At 45.2% G+C, this 22204-nt stretch overlaps 1 protein-coding gene across 2 annotated transcripts in view; it reads left to right on the forward strand.

Moving 5' to 3' along the window:
- The window catches only part of LOC135372059 (zinc finger protein 28-like), an 80065-nt gene extending 60320 nt beyond the window's left edge, over positions 1-19745 (forward strand). For both annotated transcript variants that reach the window (XM_064605781.1, XM_064605780.1), the window contains 2 exons: positions 10905-11065; positions 18756-19745. In XM_064605781.1, the coding sequence (XP_064461851.1) occupies positions 10940-11065; positions 18756-19646 (1017 nt within the window). In that variant the 5' untranslated portion in view covers positions 10905-10939 and the 3' untranslated portion in view covers positions 19647-19745. The remainder of the gene's footprint in view (positions 1-10904; positions 11066-18755) is intronic.
- The last annotated feature ends 2459 nt before the right edge of the window (positions 19746-22204 follow it).

The following is a 22204-nucleotide window of genomic DNA, read 5'->3' on the forward strand; positions in this document are numbered from 1 at the left end:
AGTTCACTTCCATAATTCAGTTGTTCATGTTGTTAGGCACCTTGAGGCTTGTGTTAACACAAGCCTGAAGGTGACGCATATAATTGTGTGAGCCTGTTGTGTGTTTTAGCCACAGAGCAGTTACTTTGTATCGTGTAAGGTTCATGCATAACCAGGGGCACAATGTGGAGGATATGTTCGAAGATTTAATCAGTTTATTCGACGCACAATGCATAAACATCAAGGAAGGTATGGCAGTCCTACGACAATGCTGCGTCCATGAGTGGAAGGTACAAAGGTCTTCAAGCACGAGTTGGGACGTGGGTTCCTTGTTCAGTGCGCATATGTTGGCAAAATTAGCTGCCGAGTGCCCAGCTGATGTTGCCTTTTTTTAGGTTTCCTCGAGCAAGTATACGAGTTAAACACAAGGGGATTAGTAACACCACCACAACGATGTCCGGCAACTGCTCAGCAAGGCCTCCTGTTCCGGTACCGACGACGGTCAGCAGCACACGGTGGTCCTGTAGAGCGGTCGCTGTCAGAGCCGTCAGGGGATACTGTCTTTTCTTAAATACGCTCGAAGTTATTGCTAGCAATCGAGATAAAATGGCTGAAGTGCGCTTTAAAGCAGGCGGTGTCATCGACTTGGAACGAGAATTTATGTGGTGTTTTGGGACGATATTTTAGACAGAGTGGACAGGACCAGTAAAATGTTACAAAGTCCAAAGATACACCTTGACAGCGACCTGAAAATGCTTCGATCTCAAGGCGTGAAGCATTCGATCACAACCACATGGTCGGGGAAGATGTAACTGGAACGAGGGAATATACTGCAGTATGAAAGCTCAATCGGCTACCCAATGTATAGCTGACGCCACCAGTCTACGGAACTGCCCCGGAAGCACGGTCTAGTGGCCCTTCATAGAAGTTCTGGAGAAAGAACTTTAATGCTGTAGAATTGCAAGGGTGCAGGCGAGCTGGTACATTGTAAAACGGCGATAAAACCTAAGTGTCTCAGGTTTTATCGTCGTTATCTGTTTGGTTCTCTTGATCAAGAGCTGGCCAGTATGAAGAACTATTGTCCTGGTTCTCTTTGGAGAAATCTGCATCCTCGAGGTATATACTTCAGCCTCTGTGCTAAAGCATTTTGTAAAACGAGGTCAGCAGCCGAGGAGCGTTCCTCTAGACGCTTATTATAGAGAACGGAGTGAAGGAAGTTTTCCCTTATGTAGAGATACTCTTAATATATACCTCACTATGATGGTAGCAGCAGTTCCTGTGAGCGCTCATTTTTGATACTGAGGCTCATTGAGAACCGTCATCGGGCAACCATGACGCACGGCAGACTTAATACCTTGTCACTGTTATACAAAGGGATATTCTTAAACAGCTTGATTTTACGGAGCTCATTACCGATTTTTGAGTAAGGAAGTCAACGAAGGTTCCAATTTGCGCTAGCACCGTAATGTAGTCTTGACTATAGCTTGCTAGATAGTAGATACGAGATCTTAGAAGATGTACACTTTAAAAGCTAATGTGAGGCACTCCTTCTAGAAAATGTGTGGTAATAAACGAACAAACTGCTGCACATTGAACTTTTTCATGTACGTATATACCGCACGGAATATTCGCACCGAGGTCAGGCACCTCTATGACCATAATTTATCTTTATGAAGCACAGTGAAAAGTACTGATGAGGCGGAAGGGCCCCTATCATGCACGCTGCCCCGGGCCCCCACCACTGTAAATCCGGCACTGTATACTAGTATTGTATCACACAGTAACCAGGAATCCGGACGAGCCACATATGATGCCTAGTAATTCCCAAAATCGACATATGCCTACTAGCGTTCACAGCCTGCACGGCCACCCTGCCTTCCAAACATATGCACGAAAATTCAGTCTACCCACCGGCACAAACGCGTCCTTGAGGTCCTTGAGAGCCCGGCAGCTCACAGAAGATAGCACACGTCGATGAACATACCCCAACCTCGAACTTCAGCCTGGGACTAGCCAGCACGAAGCCCCTCACAGCGAGCACAGCAACGGTTGCGTCACTTCTGAACGGACGCGCCAGGGACCCTACCTAATTAAGACCGCTCAATGAGATAGTTAACACGTTAGGTGCCGAACGGACCCACCCCAGTGAAAGATCAGCCAAGGAACACCAAACATCAGGAAACCAATTCAAGCCCCGTCCACACTCACACGATCAGGAACGGCCAGACCACTCCGTGGATCACGCCAGAAAGCGCGAACGAACAGTGCCAGAATAGCCCGAAGAGAACGAATCCCGCCATGAATCAGCAACTCAGACAGATAATTATCCCCCAGCGATCGGCGCGAAGCGAACGGATCGGAGAACTATTCAGTGAGCCCCACGAGCACAGCGCACAACCGAATCACCAAACCGACTTCCATCGCAAATGGATCACTCAATGAATCGGTGAGCCGCACAAGCACAACCATGCAATAATTCACCTTGGAACTCTAACTGTTCGAAGTGGACGTACTGCTACATGAATCAGTGACCTAAGACCCACTGCAAACGAGTCACTTCGACTCGAGGAGAGCAGCGCAGCAGCCAGCCGATTCAATTGATTCGTTCATTTGATTCAATCTCGCTTGCGCGCTGCCGTGTCGTGTCCTCACCTCACCATAGAGCTCCTGGTGGTCGCTGCATTAGTTCGCCGCATGCTGTCATGTCGTCTGGCAACGGTGGCTTGAAAGGCTTGAAAATTAACTCTACAACGGATATGTACCGCAGGTGAAACAACGCGTGCACGTCGTGTTACGAAATTGTGGTGGAGGCGGAAATAGAAATACAAAGTTCGCAGCTACGAAGCTAACCCAGCCTGCGTGCACAGAAGGCTTGGCAGGTGACATTGGTAAGAAACTAATCAAAGTCGATTTGAACGTAAGGTGTGTCAGCCTATTTTACGTGGCGTCACGCGGCGTTTAGAACTGCAGATAATTTCGACCACCTGGGGTTGTTTTGATGTGGCGCTGGTCAGTGGAAACTCCTATGCCTTCTAATGGTCAGTGGCAGTGTAAAAAAGTATATCCACAAAAATAAAAGAAAAACGAAAGGTGTCTGCAGCAGTTGTTTGCTCCACGTATGTACTGCAAAGCTTGGTATTCCAAAAAACTGAACGCATGGGAGTTCCTGGCAAATATCACTGCACTTTACACGTCACGTATAATGATTGGAGAACACGAAATGTCGGCGTGTATCCTAATGAAGCAAAACAAAATTTAAAAGTTTATTTTTTTTAACTGAGGCACTTTTCGTTAAAAATGCGTCATTGCGCTTTGATTCCGGGAGCACTAGAAAGTGGACAGGAAGGACTCAGAACCGGTAACGAGGCTTTACTACATGATGTGCAACGACGATTATGTGAACAAGAGTGAGTACAGAGAGTACAGTTCACCCTTTCGGCGAAACTAAATTTGATACATGTAATGTGAGTCTTGCAAGAGTAACAGGTGTATGAACTGGAGCACTTGTGGTCCAGTAATGGTTGGTAAGACGGTGTGAGGCAAAGCATGATTAATTTTCAATGATCAATAGAAACGGGACAAAAGAATTGCTAGACCAGATGACATGTTTATTCGCAGTCTAGAGCAATTACGGCCTGCGTGAGTGCAATTGCTGGGTTCTTCACTCACCCTGGTGTGCGGGCCATTTTACAATTCTAAGCACAGAGTGACTCCGAGAGTACTTCGAGAATTATTCGTTACAAACAAACAACGTTTTTGCCTCTAATATAACAACCAAACTTTCTCTCTTTTTTTTTTTTCGCAATTCGTGATATATTTGCAAATCACAAAATTATCAGAATTTTTGTTCGCATGATTTGCACGATCTCGATGTCCTTTATTGATGCACAGGCTGTTTGACCGCGGTGTGTTTCATGAATTTGTCCAACAGCACATTTGAGTAGGGCATTTTGAATTCTTAAATTTAATTACATTGGCAGAGTTACGCCCATCATTTAACAAGGTGCTCAGGTAGGGTGTCAATCTGGACAATCTGTGTTTCATGGAGTGCACAACGCAAATACGTTGGCTAGTTTTCGTAAGGTGTGGGATATCCAGTGAAGAAAAGAAAAAAAAAACGATAAAAGGATGGGGCTCCCGGAGTTTTGTGCAGTGCAAACAGACTTGCTGAGGTTGGTGAGGTTAATTAAGAGATGGTGGATGATATCCAGGGGGTAGCCCGCTTCGTCCAGGCGGGAAATCTGATCAGAAACTGTAGATCAAATTTTCTGTGTATGTTACGGGCAAAGTGTTTAAATCCGGCATTCTGCAGAATACGTAGGCATTTCATATAATGCCTACGTATAATGGTACGCTATAAAACAATGTGGCGAATTCGTCCGGCAAAGTACGAAATGAAGTGGATTTCATATACAGGGTGTCCACCGTAAGTAATGTTTAAAAATAGAAAGATCACTTCTTCGCTAGTTTTAACAAATGGCAGTGTACTCTACGCCTAAGGCCACCTTAAGATGGCTCAGGCAAGCTTCTGTGACGATGCATTAATTAACTTTCGTTAATTAACTTTTTAATTCTCAGCGATAGAAGGTTGACCCAATGAGAACATCGGATCCCTTGGGGCCACAGGTAACGTTACCGTTTTCAGAACAACAATTGAGGCAGTTATAGCGCGAGGAAAGGGCCTGGAAATAAGGTGATCTGGTGGTCATTGTTCAACGCTTCAGTAGAAGTGCTCTCGTTTTTATTTCCTGTGTACGCTGGGATGGGAAATAGCTGTCGCACCAATCTGTCCGCATGCAATCTGTCCCCCCCCCCCCCCCGCGACAGTGTTTTTTGTTCCCGGCATAGAGAGGAAAGGAAAACTTGAGCGTCGAAAGACGACCACTAGATCGCCTTATTTCCAGGCTCTTTCTTGCCGCTATAACTGTCTCGATTTTTGTTCTGAAAACGGCAATGTTACCAGTGACTCCAAGTGATTCGACGTTCTCACTGGGTAAATCTTTTATCTCTGATAAATAAAAAGTAAATTAACGAAAGTTAATTGACGAAAGGTAATTAACGAAAGTTAATTAATGCATCGACACAGAAGCTTGCCTGTGCCCTCTGAAGGTGGGCATTGAGGCGTAGAGTACATCGCCATTGGTTAAAACTGAGAAAGAGTGATTTTTCTATTTTTAAAAATTACTTCTATAGTTACGGTGGACACCCTGCATACATTGCCTTGGCATTCTGTAGTATGCGTAACTGTGGTAGGCATACAGAAATGTTTCTTTTCGTCGTGGCGCCAGCGTGTCGTGTGTTGTCACGAAAAGAAATTACAGACTAAATCTAACCAAGGCAGTCAACACGGTTAAACAGTCCACTTGGACCCATAGCTCGGCGCAATCATGATCGCAATGCCTTATCAAAGCCTGATGATTGCGATCATGAGTGCGATCACGAAGCACTGGCAAGGCTGCCGCGATCATGATCGCGCCGACCTATGCTTGGACCACACTCTAGTCGTGTGTTTATGCTAAATATACCCAATACTAACGTAGTCATTCACGGCGGATGAACACTTGAGCGCATTCTGGTCGTGTGTTTATGCAAAAAAAAAAAAAAAAATACTAATCAGAACTAACCAGTTAGTCACGGCTGAACACTCCTTGGACCAACTTTGGTCGCGTGGTACCCAAAACTGACCAAGTCAGTCATGACGGATGAACAATTCACGTGGACCGTGGACGTGGTCGTGTTTACGCAAAAAATACAGACCAAAACTCACCAAAAATAACATGGAAATTAGAGTTTTTATTCACCTAGCGGAGTTTTTCTTCGCCAGGGGTATCAGAAGCGCAGCATAATGCGAGCCCAAGGGATTACACGCACCCCTGCTTTTGTATTTATGTTTTTTTTACCCGTATTTGCATAGTTTCCATCATCCTGTTACCCTCTCATGCCAAAACTCCCCCGTCAACTGTATATAAAGTTGAAGTTGAAAGTTGAACAATGAAGTTGCTCCTACCGTTTAATATCAGTCTTTGATTTACTCACCACCGGCAACTTGACATCGCCTATTTTTTGCCTTCGTATCTTCTATACCTAAGCTCCTCAAAATTCGACAGACTGAGAAAATGTGGTACATGGCCACGTTTTGGGAATTTTCATTATATCCGGAGATAATCTGTTGCCATGCATTATGCTCGCTTGCAATTATGCGAAGATGATGATTCTCTCTGTGATCATTGATGATAGCCTTGGTGGGAAAAATATCCGGATTTGTTTATTGAGATTTTATTAATGGTGCAAACATTCAACTAGACTGGTAACACAGTGCTTCGCGTTTCTCGAGTTCCAGGTTCCCTTCGAATGGTTTGATAGTGTATGGTGTACAGCGTAAGGGTATACACGTAAGACTGCCCAGGATTTTATCAAATTCGCGATTTGTTTTTCTTTCGGAAAAGTCTTTGAATATCTCTATTCCGGATGCGAAATTAAAGGTACGGTACACCCCTACCGAAATCAAGGGTGCTGTATCAGTAATTAGCGCAGTCATTAGTTAAATTCCATAAATAATCTTCATAATTAGTAAAAATTGGTTTACTGCGCAATTGCAAAGTTGTAGAGCACAACACCGAGGAGTCTAGTCCTCTAGAATCGAAGCCGCAGCGCCTTTCTGTGCTCTAGTAAAAAATACGCAAAAATACACTATTTTCCAGCGTTGCGGGAGATTGTGCGGCCCCTTTTCCGTATCGCGCTCTCGTTGCCACCCTTTCTCAATTGATATCAGGCTGTTGCTCAAAGAGAGAAAAAAAGGGGGGAACTGGTGTACCGAAGAGGGGAGCAAAGTAAGGCGGGGGGGGGGGGGTGACGTTTAGAGCGAATCCACACGTCCGGCCACTACACATGCAAGTCAGCAAATATAACATATGCAATATTTTGTTCTGTCTGCCTAAATCTTCTATACATCGAAGAAACCGAGAGGAAACTACACGAAAGGTTCCGCGAACACCGCCGCTTAATACTTTTACAAGAGTCTGATAACACTACCAACCACCAAATGACTCTGATTTCCAAGCATTTTTCCAGTTCGACCCATAGTGCTGATAACGCCCGAGTTAGCGTTCTTCGATCCGGCTTCACCACGTCAGCTCGACCCATCCCGGAGGCCTCAATGAAAGACTCATTTTAGGATTCTAGTTTGTCGGCACGTGTTGTAACATGCCGCCCTCTTTCACGGATCTCGTGTTGGCCCCCTAGCGGGCTGGGCTATATATACAACATGTTTCACGACATCCCCCACGTTCCGTCCATCTAGTCTCAAGAAGAGCCTTCGCTCGAAACGTCCCCCCCCCTCCCTCTCCCCCCTCCCTTACTTTGCTCCCCTCTTCGGTACACCAGTTCCCCCCTTTTTTTCTCTGTGTACGTGTACCTGGCAGCCCTTTTGGATTTTCGTTCTTTTGCTCAAAGCATGAGTCACACCTGCTTCCTAGCGTCCTGGGCCCCAATCTTCAACTTTCACATTGCGGTCGCTATGGTTCTATTTAAGGCGGTTCCAAAGCCGCTTTGATAGGCTCGCGCGAGCACTCGTGGCGAATCACGGGCCGAAGTGATGCATTTAATCGCGTTATGGGATAATGACAAGTTGAAGGTCGGGCTCCTGGTCGAAGCTGTTAGTTTTGTTTCGTTAAATCCTGGTACAACGTTCACGAACCACGTCTACCAAGTTGCAGTTTTCAAATTTCCTAACTTTTCGGTTTTCACAGACTATTTCAAGCGAAATCCCTGACCAAAACAAAAGGAAAATTGTTGCCTTCTGCTCGGTTTTGGTACAGGTCCCAAGGTATATCTAAACTGGTAGCGAAAACAAGCGAAAATACCAAATCAGACCCATCGGCAAGGCCACCAGCAAGAGGCGCGAGCGATCCTGGGTGTTGACAGTAGAGGTACGGTTGTAAACAGGAAAACTTTACAACATGGGCGTGGCTTGTGTGTGTACTAATAGGTTACTCATAATTTCAATGTAGAAAAAGCTTTATGTTGCCCCGCTCGCGCACATATACGAGATCATCTACCACTCCAGTACATTTCCGTATCCTGCTCCTTTGCGCATGTGTCACTGTTGGGTCTGTTTATCCGTGCGTCTCTGTATTCGTACCGTGTGTCCGTGCATTGTAATACAGAGTTCGTACACTCTTTGGGTTAAACAGGAAGCGACGTTCACCTCTCCGTGCTGTAAACCAAGATTAACACGAGTGAACAAATGAATACAGTGATCCCATGTTGCTGGGCCCGCGAAAAAAAGATTTCGTCATGGGATGAGCGGCCATGATGGTGTAAGTGGTAGCAGGAACCGACTGTGTACCAACGATGTTGTGTTTTGTTGCAATGGACCTATAACGGCCACTTATTGAGTAAATGCAAATGTCTAATCACTAGGTGTACGTATAGCTCTAGGTGAGAAACGGGCCTTATGTGAGCCTTCCTAATTTCTCTATGGTCATCACGATGCGTTTCTGTTTGGAGTTGTCAAAATCTGTGATAACTGTATGTATTTCGTATTGATATGATTCATTAAATCTAATATGCTTTATTTTTCTGTGTTCTCGTCTGGTATTGTTGACTGGGCGCGGAAAAGGGAATACAAGGCAAGCGAAGTGGGCCGGGCCAATGTAAACGTGCATGGATAATTATGCACTACTTATTATTCATACTAGTGACGTCGTCTCTGACGTCAATTATTTACAATCGTAGTAGTCCGCGCAACGGATGGATGGCGCTGACCGTCTCTATCATGGCGTCATTCTGAAGACACAGGGGCCTATGGGAGTTACGCTACCTGTTTAAATATACCTTGCAGGTCCTTCATAAAACAGATCATTTATTGAGCGTAAGTGAGGCTGGCCTACTTTTCTGTCTATGAGCTTGTCGTGTTGGGGAACCTACTCGTAGCAACGATTCTGTGGCGTGGCCACTCAACGACTAATCAGCACTCAGAATTCGCTGGACATCGTCACGACACTTGCTTCCGATATTCCCTGACTCCAGCTGCTTTTTGGGAAATTCCCTGACAATTCCCTGAGTTTTCCAGTCGCATCAAAATTCCCTGACAATTTCCGGTTTTCCAGGTTGGTAGACACCCTGACGCACACGCTTAGCGAGGAGCAGAATCCATAATTTTATTTTTGCTATCTGCGTGGTTTGTAGGAACTCTGGATTGGTAGTTGTTTCGTTTTTCTTTCTATTTTTTTTTTTTTTTTGCGCGACATTTCTCAAATGAAACCGCGAACTCTGTCTTGTGTGTTGATCAGATGAAAGCAGATAATGGCGGCAGCAAAATCCAAGGCGACATTTCGCCGATAACCTAGTCTGAAAAAGGGTATCGCTATTCCCGCTCACACTTACTCCTGGGGAGAAAACGGGGTGTTCGATCCTTCGAGGAACAGCCTGACGGCGGTTGCGAAGGTGTCACACCGGGATGGGAAGGAGAGAAAGTGGCCGCAATACCCGGCGGAGCGCTCGAATATCTTGCAAAGTCGCGTATCTTTTACTAGAGCGCAGAAAAGTGCTGCGGTTTCCATTCCTGCGGTGTAGACCTCTCAGGGTTGTGCTTTACAGCTTCGCAATTACACAGTCAGCACATTTTCACTATTTAAGAAGGTTAATCATGAAAGTTAGTTAACTGTAGCACTTACTTATACAGGGTGTCCCAGAAAACGTGTCATTGAATTATAATAAAAAAACTACACCACCTAGATTCATGCGGTCAACGGTATTTGTTCTTACTGGGTTTTTGCCACCTCCTCATGTGAATGTCGTGTAACGTAAGTTTAATTATGTAAATTTTTGCGAGCTTAAGTCGGAAATTTGCCTAGGAAAGGTCACTTTTTTTACCCCACCAATGTGAAGAGCGTGTCTAATTTACTCTAATTAATGATAATTGACAGGGATATTCAGGAGCTATCCCATCGGAAAAACTAGCCGAACATCATGCTGTACGGAGGTCGCACAGAATAGCGCACGATGAATTTTTCAGCCCAATCTGTGTTAGTCCGACGAAAGGAGGTTGGAAACCCAGCCCACCCCGGCATCGCAGAAAGAGATAACGCAGGCATGGCTTATCACGTCCGATTTTCGCTCGGATAATGCTTTCCCTCTCCCGATTTTAGGAGCTGTTACTTTTTCTACTGTCACTCTGTGGGCTGGCTTCGGAACCCCCTTTCGTCGGACTGCGAGCGATTGCGCTCAGAAAGACATCGCGCGTTATGGTCCGGTGCTCCGAAAAGCATGATATTCGGCTATTTTTTCCGATGGGACAGCTCGTGAATATCACTGTCAATTATCATGAATTTGAGTGAATTCGGCACGCTCTTCATATTGGTGGGGTAAAAAAGTGACCTTCCCTTGGCAAATTTCTGAGTTCAGTTCGCAAATATTTGCATAATTAAACTTGGGGTACATGACATTAACTTTACAAGGTGGCAAAAACCTAATAAGAACAAATGCCGTTGACCGCATGATTCTAGGTGTCGTAGTTTTTTTTATTATAATTCAATGACACGTTTTCTGGGACACCCTGTACGCCACGACGGTTAGGCCCCATCGAAAAATACATATGTTGAAGGACTTTTGCGAAAGAAGAATAAAGCGCAAATTTATTAAAATTTTGGTCAATCTTACGTGACACATCCTGTATAGCAGAAATTCCTGTTCTTTTCTGTTTTGTTTTTTATATCAGCACTTTGTAATTTCACTCACAGAAACTTTGAACCCCAAAAGATGGATTTCGAGCTCCCATTGACATTGACCGCGGTACCACTGGTATTTTTTGAAGGTTCGCGCAATGTGTCACGTTATGTTGGGAAAAATTATTTGCGCGTTAGTGTATAATTCTTCTAGTGATCCTTTTGGGGCTTCGGTGAAACTTTGCTTGATCTGCACAGGGTAGGCTACACTTGCCAATGGTGTTGGCACAGATATGAGGGGTACGAAAGGACAAGAAAGCGACACCATACCTGGTGGACTTGGCAACAAATGCATCGTGTGCCAGGAGACGTGTGAAGACTGGACGAGGCTAAAGAGACATATGGTGACTCATAATCCGGTAGGTCTATTGGTCAGCCTTGTTCAGACGTGGCCAGCAGTTTATTTGAACCACATTATGAAATCGCAATGCTATCAGGCGTCATAACTTGAGTCTTGTTTATATTTTTAAAAATTCCGTATTAGCGCCGCGAAGCAACTGTGGCTATGAGCGGCGAACAGACGTGGACAGATGGAGAGAGGACAGCAGGAAGGAGTGGGGGACAGGGGGGTTAGTATGCGCCCTGGGCCGACTTCAGCGGGTACTGTGCCGACATTCTTCTGGAAAGTATTCGCAAAACCCAGGAAAAACCTGAGACAGCACAGCCGATGACAGGATTCGAACCCGTGTCACCTCCCAGTCTCGGCCTGGAAAGCGATCGCGGGAGCTGGTCACTTTTTTTGTTTATGCATTTTTTTATATGTTCACAGTTTTTGTATAACTACAAGGCCCCAGATGTATTTCCATGTAGGCAACCTTGTGGGCCTGTGCGGCAGCAATGTTCAGAAAATACAAACAACTTTATTTTGAGGTGGTGAATGGGGCGTTTCATCACAGGGTGGTACTCTACCCCATTGCTGGTGGTCATGTGGGGAATGTAAAAAGAAGCCCCTTCGCAATAAGGACGTAAGCTCTACGGTGTCCAAAAAGGTCAAAAGAGCTTCCAGGGCAGAGCGTTGGTGGGCTGGATTTGGCCAGGGACCAAGCAATTTTGAGAGAGAGAAGGTTCGAGAGTCCAGCTGATTAACAGACCATGAGAGTGCGGTTCGGGAAGGTTGTGTAGTCTAAACAATGAAGAAGAATGTGCTCTAGATCTAGAGCACCCCAGTGACAGCACCAGGAAATACCAGTGACAGGAAATGCGGAAATACGACGCCGCAGTTCTGCAAGGAAAGACGCGAAAGCAGAAAACATGACGCTTTCTTTGCGGCTGTCATGCCTTACTAGCGCAATGGTTAAAGCAGCGGTTCTCAACCTTTTTGCTCCGTGGACCCCTTTTAGCGTTCATGGCTGAGTTATGTCCCACATATTAACTCCTAAGCAATGCAGCAATAATAATATTTCGTAGCGTTTTCGGTGTGCCTTGAAAGCATAGCTGTTCCAGTACCGTGTCACCCAGGAGTGATCATGAGATACTGTTGGGGATTTGCTGTCAATGGAGGTGTCCCGTAAATAATACACTACGGAGAATGCGCGCAAGAGCAACACCACCCATATAGAGAGAAATCCTGCTTACTCGTGGACGTGACGTAAAAACTAAGGGTCAACCAATCGGGACCGCGTTTTAAAGGGCCGTAGCCACTGACGAACGTGCTGTCAGCGTAGTCATCGACACGAACCGCCGTCAGCAGCGTGGGCAGCCACAGAAAGCCTGTGTTTCAAAATCGCCACTGCATTCTCGTCACCTAATAGGAACAAAAAGAAAGGGTTTTTCTTCGAGCATCTCGTTACTGTTGCAGTTATGAACATAGCAACGGTCTGGCGCAATTTATTCACTTATTCGTAGTATAACCAGAGGTAGCAGCAGAACGCCACTATAGGCGATGAAGGATTAGTGTATTTGTCCTTTCTATGTTGTCGGAGCCTCAGAACATCAGTTCTCTCATGGGCCACTATAGGCAGCGAGTATACTAAATGGGAAAAAAATAAAATAAGGCGCAAAACGGTCCCGTACGTTTCTTAAGCATAATCTTCCGGAAAGCGTTTTGCACTTTTGGTCTACAGGTTCAAGTTTGCAGAGTTAGGTGCAACCATCTGTTAGTTCTTGGACTCGCAGGACGGCGAATCTCGGTAGCGGACGAATGCTGACTACTATTTATCTACGTAACGAAGGAGGGAGAGAAGGCAGATTAAGACGGACTTCTCTATCTAGGTGGCGTTGGCGAGGGCAATTGGAGGCGAATGTTACATCTTGTCATTCTCCTCTTGAGAATTCCAAATCACCCACAGTAGGGAACTCCCCACCAGTTGACAATTCTTGGGTTAAAGGGATGGTCTCTCAGGCAATCACCTATACTTAGAACGCATACGATTCCGTTATACATCGTTAAGAATTTATTAGCGCGCATCCTCTCGTTGCGAAAGGCCGTGTTTATTAGTGGAGGTCAGCGCGGGTAAATAAATCTTTACTCGCACCGCAACTGCAACCCGGGGCGTGCAATGCGGGTGGGTGATTCCATCTCAACTCAGGCAGGGTGGTCCGGACAAAGTCACCGATTTCCTTTGAAAAGATATATGTTGTGCCGCAACACGAATACACACAGGATAAATAAATATTTTGACTCTGTGTGTTGTGGTTCGCCAGACAAAAAGAAAAATTGACTCGACGACGGAGCTTTCTGATGGAACGACTTTGACATTTTATTCCTCGCCATCGGCTGGTTCCAAAGTATATATATATTTTTTGCACAACATTCCAGGTACAACGACCTTTAGCGTGCGCAAACAGCACGGGTCAATTCAATCTTTATCTTCAATTAAAAATCGCCAAATTTGCAAGAAAATTCACATTTTGCTAATATTCATCTTTGCGCTGTACTCCTGCTATACACGCCGCGGAGATATATGAGGTACCGGCGTGTAGCTCGAAGCGTGCTCTTTAAATTGTTGCACATTTACACGTCTGTACCTTGCCCGCTTTCGGCAAGGCGGTGTAGAGTAACAGCTATGTTATCAAAAAATGGGGTTTTTTGGACGCTCGTTTCTCAAAAACCCTACCTCGGATTTTCTTCATAATTTGTAGTTATATAGCACAGGCTATGACCTACTTGTGTTCGCAAAACGGAAGGTTTCCTTTCGGCACAACTCGAGATAGCCCGCAACAAACGTGGAGTGCGGAGAACACGATGTACATCACGACAGGGAGAGCTACGCCAGAGAGTTAACAGGATCAGTGGCGTCTACTACTGCCGACGTGTCCGGCATTGAATGACAGAGCTCAGGATGCAGACCTACCGCGAATCCCATCCTAGCAATATATTTTGAGTCTTTCTGACTCGTTTTTCCCACAGCTGAATCTCAATGTCGTTCGCGTGAAGTTCAGCGACGTTCTGAGTCGGTGGCTTGCGTTTCCGACATGAAGTCCAGTGACGTCACGTATCATACACATGAGAAAGTGTTCGATATCATTCTGAACGAATTCAGCTCTGAGGCTGTCATACGGTGAAGTTCTGTTTTTTGAGTCTTGGTGGGAAAGCGACTGATATGGTAACAGCTCGTAAAGACTGATCGCGATATTGTGAGATGGTGAGCGCGTGTGTTGCAGGATAGAGTTGAGCTGAAAATAAGGGAAGGAATTTGCACGAGCGCGTGCTGTTTTGCTTAATGTTGGATGTCGAATTCGTCTGTATTTAAGTGAACGCCACAGGTGCTCCAGTGAAAGTTGAAATCATCGTAATATATGTGGAGATGTTAACTTTTTTTTTTCAGGTATTTGTGGCGATGAGAACTGTGAAAAATGTCAAAATTAATTATATTACTTCAAATTAAGTGATAGCAGGAACGGGACAGTTAAGTGTATGGGGATAATGCGATTTTAAGCTTCGACGGGCGGACGCTCTTCGTGCGGCGAACGGGGAAGGGCGAGATTGTCCACACCGACTTTAGCCGTACACTCGAGGTATATGTATACCGAAAAGAGCGAGATAGGCGAGCCATTCGCGTGCGCTTCAAAGTAGCCGCATGTTTCCATCCGCCATCGATGCTAATGTTCGACCTAGGCCGACATGTATTACTTCAGGCCTGAAAGCTCCGCACAAAAGGTTGTGCTGCCCTTAGCTCACCAACTTGCCACATTGGCGCTGCCTACATCGATCTGCCTCGGGAACAGTTATAGTGTATACCTCCCTCCACCCTGGCAATTCCATACTGTGGCTTCCCCTCAAAGTGGTTTCAAACATTCTGTACACCGCCCATGCCTAATTTGTTGCCGCTGTGCCTTCGAATAAACATCATTTGCGCTGAATTTTGAGGAAGAACCCTAATTCGGAGTATCAAATGATAGCTGGCGTACCAAATGGCTTAAAGGGGCACTAAAATGTAAAAAACAAGTTAGCTTCAAATTCCGTTACACGCTATCTTAATTTTGTATGATATCGTAAGTCCAAAGTATCATTCCGGTACGAAGCTAGAATCAAAATTATACCGGACATTTTCTTGCTTCGGCGTTAAGCAGTGAACGACGCTTCAGCTCGTGCATCGGTCTTTTTAGTCCATGCTGCACGTGCACGCGCGTGTCCCGCAATGGAGTAGTCCCGGTGAAAAACATAGTGCGCTTTGCAAAGCGGATTTGAGTCGCTGTTCGAAGGACATGAAGATAAATGTTGTCAGTGGAACATTCGCGAGAACTGTTGTGGGCTACAGCTCAGTGAATTGAAAAATGTTGTTTGAACTGAATTGTTTGAATTGAAAAAAATTGAAATCAGTTGTTGAAAAATGCAGCAGTGCGCATCATGCCTATATACGGCACGCTATACGGTCGGACCCATTCCAAATCCACAGGTTCTCGAGCGGTATGCACGCGCCTCTACTGCTGTCTCATTGGATGGCGGCAATCTTTGCCTCCTGGATATCCCGTTCCAGCTCCCGTGGCTCAGTGGTTAGCGTGCTGGCCATGTCACGTCGAGACTGGGAGGCACCCGGGTTCGAATCCCGGTGCCGGCTGTGCTGTCTGGGGTTTTTCCTGGGTTTTCCTCAGACGCTTTCAGACATATGTCGGCACAGTTCCCTTAGAAGTCGGCCCAGGACGCACATTCCCCCAGGGCGTGAGTCGTGACGTTGCCCACATACGTGAGGCCGACAACGGCAAGCCCTATCACCACCACCACCACCACCACCACCGTTCCTTGCCGACTAAGGCGAGTCTGTTTCACTCCGCTTTCCTTCTAAACGGTAGTATTGTGTGAACTAATTTTGTTTCGATTATGCCAACTGAAACACGGACTTTCATTTGAGGACATCTTTTCTTTATTTTTATTTATTTTTTTGCATTTTAGAGCCCCTTTAGATGATATCCGCGTTCTGCGACAGAGGATTGATGCTCATAGCAGACTACGTTAACTGTCGTCACCACACTCTTTGTATTTTACGCTCGTATATGAACACTCACATATGTCCCAATTGTTGCTAGAATTGTAAAATTGTGCGCTATAAATCGCTATTTGATTACTCTTGGATATATCATAACGTTTTACACTTATTGCTGTCTTAGCATTCCTGGGCCTGGGAGCGAGCGCCATTGCGGTAAGCAAGTAAACTAAGAAGTTCGGCACAAGTTTTTTGTATGGGATCACCATTAAGCTTGCACGCCTGTAGTAATACGTGCCGGCCTAGGTCGATAAGCAAGTAGTGTGATCAGCGCATTGACACGCATCGGAAAATAAACAACGTCGGAAACGGACCCTCGTCTTCTTCTTTGCTTTCAACACTTAATCACTGCCGTCGACGGTCATCAGCTGCGCTGGACCGGCTGCTTGGGCGACGACCGATGACATCTAAGCGACCTTTCGGCTGTTACGGGCGCGATTGTGGGCGTTCGGACGTTTTTTTTTTATTCATACTGCATGCGCTGCCAATCGGCATGCGTAGCAGGAAGGACAGGTACAACATACACACGTCAAATGTGACAAATAAACAGAGTACGTACATGTCTGTGTACATTCATTTACATGCACCTTCACACTCGTAACATATAGATGAGAGCAATAATTACGGGATTCTAACTCTGTGCCACAACCTACACACTTTGAACTTACTACTACCAATTACTCAGCACAACAGAAAATTGGTCTGTACCATACGTTCAAACCAGAAGGGCAGTATCGACAATACAGATAATACAATACAGTATAGGGCAGTACATATTAAAGCACAATTGCGAACAAAAACAGCGGTAATTCATATACATCACCCCCCACCCCTTTCTGAAGTCAATGGTAATAACAAGGAATGTAGTTTCTTGATAAAGTCTGTGCTGTTTTTGATTACAACAACATTTTGCGGCAGATTATTCCAATCATTTATCACCTAGACGAAAAGGAATATCTAAAGATTTCTACTAGAGATGGGACGAATCTCGAATCTTTCGAATCCTTTCTTTAAAAAGTGTTGAAAACGCCCCCCCCCCCCCCCCAAAATAAAAAGCCTATAGTGAAAAGTGTTTTGAAGCAGATATGATGCATTTGTTTAATGAAAAACAAATTAAATATTAGTTCAGTTTCGGGAGAACATATACCCATATAGTTCTTCTCAAACATAATGTATTTAACATATTGTTCATCTACAAGAAGTACATAAATTCGCGAGTCAGAATTATTTCCATTAAACTAAGCAACAATCGAAAGCAAAATCATATTACTTTTAAACTTGTAATGTAACAGTTCCTACCTGAACTCCTTCACTCCAGAGCAATGGAAACAAAGAAACAAGAAAACACCCGTCGGCCAATGAGGTTTTCGCGGACTCTGGAGTCGCCAGTTTGAAAAAGAAACAAACAAACGTGGTTGGTGGATTCGAAAGATTCGATTCGCCGTTTTGGGCACTGGGATTCGGATTCCCGAATCTCGAATTCCTGCCTAGGATTCGTGGATTCGGTTGGCACATCCCTAATTTCTACCCTTGCGAAAGGAGGTGGGATGTGTATCGAGTTTCTGGTACGTGACCGTCCAGGTCGCGCTAAACTTTTTATGTCAGGAGCGTTCAGTGTCAACTCATGATTCAGGAACTGCCAAAACCATTTCGGTCGCTGAACCTTGACCCTACTGCTTAAGTTTTCTAGGCACAAGTTCCGATACAAAGTGGATACCGAAATGTCCCTGGAATATTTACTGCATACAAAGCTTGCCGCTTTCCTTTGCACCATTTCGAGAGCATGAGCTTTAGTCGTCTGAAAGGGGAACCATACAACAGCCGCATCATCTAAAACTGGATGTATCGGGACTTTGTATATTAATAGTTTTGTCTCTAGCGTGGCATACCTTAACGTTCTCCTCAATGTGTTTACACGAAAAGTACATTTCTTAATGATGTGTTCTATGTGGCTATCCCAGCTTAACCAGCTGTCCATTAAAACACCCAAATATTTGTATTCCACAACGCATTTAATCCCATTTCCTTCAATGGAATAATTAAATGTACGAATGTCTCGTTTTCGTGACACCGACATACACACTGTCTTATTGACACTAAGTTGCATTTCCATTGCTTGACACCATTTGGATATCAAATTTGAGTCGTTATTTAGTACATATGGATCATCGGGTGAATTAATTGACATCCGGGAGGGACAACCGGATGTCAACAAGGACATCCATTTAGTTGAGCGTAACGGCAAACTCAGAGGACGAGGAATCTGCAGACATGGCGTGCTCAAGGTATCGTGCACATAATACAGACGTTCTGCCAGTCCGCCCGCCCATTGGTGTATTCGGCTAAATGGCAACACTTTTTTGGGAGGGTCAGATTCTCACCGCTCTGAACATCCAGCGTCTGCTATTAGGGAACATTTCTGCAAATTCCTAGGTGCCTACTTTGTTGTCACGCGTTAAACCTTCACGGTAGCGTATCCGTGGTGCACGTAAACATAATCCCATATAAGTTTTGGGATCTCTTAAATCAGCGCTGTACAAAATAATGCAATATGTTTTTTTTTTCATACAAAAGATACCTGCTCGTGCTACCACGTTACTAATATCGTAATCGACTTCAAAAACAGGGCCCTCCAGATGCCAGCTACTTCGAAAAGAGCCGTCAGCCAAATGGAGCCATATGTTGCACACTTTGTGGTCGACGAGTAGGATGCATGTCCGGCTTACGCAGGCACTACAATGTACATGCCACCGAGCGTCCGTTTCGCTGTCCAAAATGTCCGAAAACCTACAAAGACGCGTCTACCTTCGTGGACCACTACAGCAGAACGCACAGCAAGCATCTGAAGCAAGTCTGCAAGACTTGCCATGGCAGCTTCAATTCCAAGTCTTCGTTAAAAGCGCATATGTTTACACACTCAAAGAAATCGAGGGAACGTTGTGAAGTGTGCTTCAGGTGGTTTCGTCCCAAAAAACTACGACGCCATTACTATGTCCACACCGGGGAGAAGCTATTCGAATGCGACATCTGCGAAGCCGTCTTTGCGAGTATCCGCAACGTGGACAGGCACATTAAAACGGTGCATTTAGGAGAACACAGATGGTTCTGCAATGTGTGCGATAAAGGGTTCCGCGACAGCAACGATCTTGTCGAGCACGTTAGGCGTCACACGGGAGAGCCGACGGATGTGTGCTGCGTATGTTCCAGGCCCTTCTACAGCGCACGCGGCTACGTAAACCACGTAGAGCATGTTCACGTTCGCGAGAGACACTTGAGTCGCGTGGTTTCCGGGAGAGACAGCGGGGGTTTGAGACTCCACAAGATGAGACGCACGGGCAAGGGACCGGTGTCGTGTGAAGTGTGCGGCAGAAAATTTCATTGCAGGTATGATGCTCGGAGACACATGAGGGTGCATACCGACGAGAGGCCGTTTAAATGTGTTCAGTGCGGAGTTCCTTACAAGTGGAAGAGAAGCCTCGTTCATCACTTTAAATTAAAGCATGTAAACGCTGTTTGAGGCTTTTTGATATTGGATCAGGAATGCCATGTTTCGTGTTCACTGTTAGGCATTCTGTGCGTGTCGTTCGACAATAAAATATTCTAGTAAATTATATTATCTAGTGCGTTAGCTATTGTTTGGTGAATCGGCTATTATCCATTTTCGTAGAGTTTTTAATTTTTTAAGAGCCATTGGAATTGTCAACATTTTGTAGCTTTAGACTGGTATTTTATATATTACATCTCTCCTTATATTAAACATTGTCGATATTTTCAACTCGTCTCATGGTAATCACTGTGTTGGCGCAGTGCGACCTTTGTTGTGGATGCGACACTAAAACTTCTGTAGAGGAGCTGGTGTCCCTCTACGTGAGTCCTGATCGGCGATGATGGAATGTCCCAGCGGGAAGATGGTCGTGGCCTCACGCTACACCCTTTAGGGTGTATTAAGGGTGCATTCCAAAGGGGGTATTCCAAAGGTGCATTCCATTAAGGGGGTATTCCAAAAGTGCGATAACACACCCTTTAGGGTGTAATAAAACACCCTTTTCCACAGGCTACGCCCTCCAAACATGGGTGTAATTTGCTACTTAAAAAACACCCTTTAAGCTGTAATCCAAAAGTGTTGTAACTCACGCCCTTTAGGGTGTAATTTAACGCCCCTGGTAATATTACACCCTTTCCAAAAAGTGTTGCTATAATTCTCACAAAGGCCAGCAGCCAGAAACTGAATCCATGCACGCGTACGTAGGCCAATAAAAGAGGAGTTGAATTACGCATGCACTATTCAGGGGAGTCCCTCGCTGCTAATTGCTATGGACACAACAAATTTCCACGAGCGCCAAATGCACAACCACTGCAGCATTTGAGGAATGCACCTGTAAAGAAAAGTTCTAGTATACAGCTTCTTTATTTTCTAATGCTTGGGGTCCAATTGCTACGGCAGCTACCCAAAGAATACCTTTGTATTGCTAATGAGGACAAACCAGACAAACATCACATATCAATAGTACAACCGTAATTACTACCAAAACTACATATGGCATGAAACTCTTGCTGCCAGGATACAAAGCACCTGTTAGTGCATCGCTTAACAAAGCTCGGTCTCCCTTAGTTCTGGGTCTTAAACTGACAGTCGCATCTCATTCTGGCGATTCGGAAACTACAGTGTTATTTTGTAGGAAGGGAGTTGCCTCAGGACAGAAGCCGTCGATATTTCGAACAGAGACTGTTCTTCTTCGGGGCACCGTCCTCATCATTGACATGGTATTTAAAGGGTTAGGTGTCAAGTGTTTAAAGGTTCATGCGAATTGTGGGTCAACAGCACGGAGGGAAGAAAGGGTCCGTACGGGCTTCTACGGCCGGAGTGAATCGCCGCTTTGTTAGAGTGTGGAGGGGATTATGTGAACGTAGTGATCTAGGCTCCAGACCGGTTACAGAAAAATGGGAGGTTCACGAACATGTGGACGAAACTGGACAACAGGCAAGAATTGGCAAACATAGCGAAAGATAAGGACGTTAGTGGTTACGTGCGGAAAATTCCAGAACGAGCAAAGTTTTTTTTTCTTTGTAATATTTGTAATACAAAGTTGTGGCATGCAATAAAGAAAGCAGAAAGCAGTGGCCATGCAGAACATAAGCCATGATATGGAGATAGAAGGCAAACGCACATTTTATTTGTGAAGTTTCTAGGGTGCATAGTTGCCTAGGTGCCTAGAAGTTTCTAGTTTTAGTTGTGACGTGTTTCTAGGATGCCTTGTGATTTGTTGATACCGGACGGGTGAAGAGCGTTGAACTTGTATATGAGATAAGACTACCTATCACGTCTGTCACGTGTGGATCTAAACCCGGTTTCTAGAATATATAGTTTAATGTTGTCAAAATTGTGATCAGGAATGTTAAAGTGTTCGGCGACTGCCTTGAGGAGTTTGTTGGACGTGGGGTTCTGTGTCCGGTAAGGCGGTTGTTCATTTGTCGGCCGGTTTCACCAATCTATTGCATAGAGCAGTCACCGCATTCAATGCTTTCTTGCTTCAATACTTTCTACGAATGCGAAAACTCATGGAGAAACGTAGCCGATGCCTACATCATCTACGGATCTACACTCACCACCTGGCTCACAACACAGCACCTAAAGGCCTCACACCTAAAACAGTTCCTGCATTAGGAAAACTGACACCTGAGCTAGAGCTAGAGTGGGCATCAGCCCTTAGCAACACAACCCGTACGTTTCTAGAAACATTAAAGAAACCGTGCCACGCGCAACTCGCTACGATCCAGGCCCATATAAACAATATCAGTCTCACCGACGCGGAGGCAAACACTCTCGAACTACACATTCATCAACTCAACCGCGAGCAAGCTAACAAGGAACATATCATCAGGTTAATGTAATAAATTTTCCTTATAACAAGGAACACTCAAAACTCGGAAAACCGAATTCGAACAGCGACACGGATACCGGACACACTAACACAACACACGCAACAGCCGAACAAATAATTTCCACACAACCACAACTCTCCGCAACATCGCTGAGCCACCCGGAGAAAACGCTGACGCAAGCACCGTAATAGA

The sequence above is a fragment of the Ornithodoros turicata genome, unplaced genomic scaffold (assembly GCF_037126465.1).
Source record: "Ornithodoros turicata isolate Travis unplaced genomic scaffold, ASM3712646v1 Chromosome13, whole genome shotgun sequence".
Taxonomy (NCBI): Eukaryota; Metazoa; Arthropoda; class Arachnida; order Ixodida; family Argasidae; genus Ornithodoros; species Ornithodoros turicata.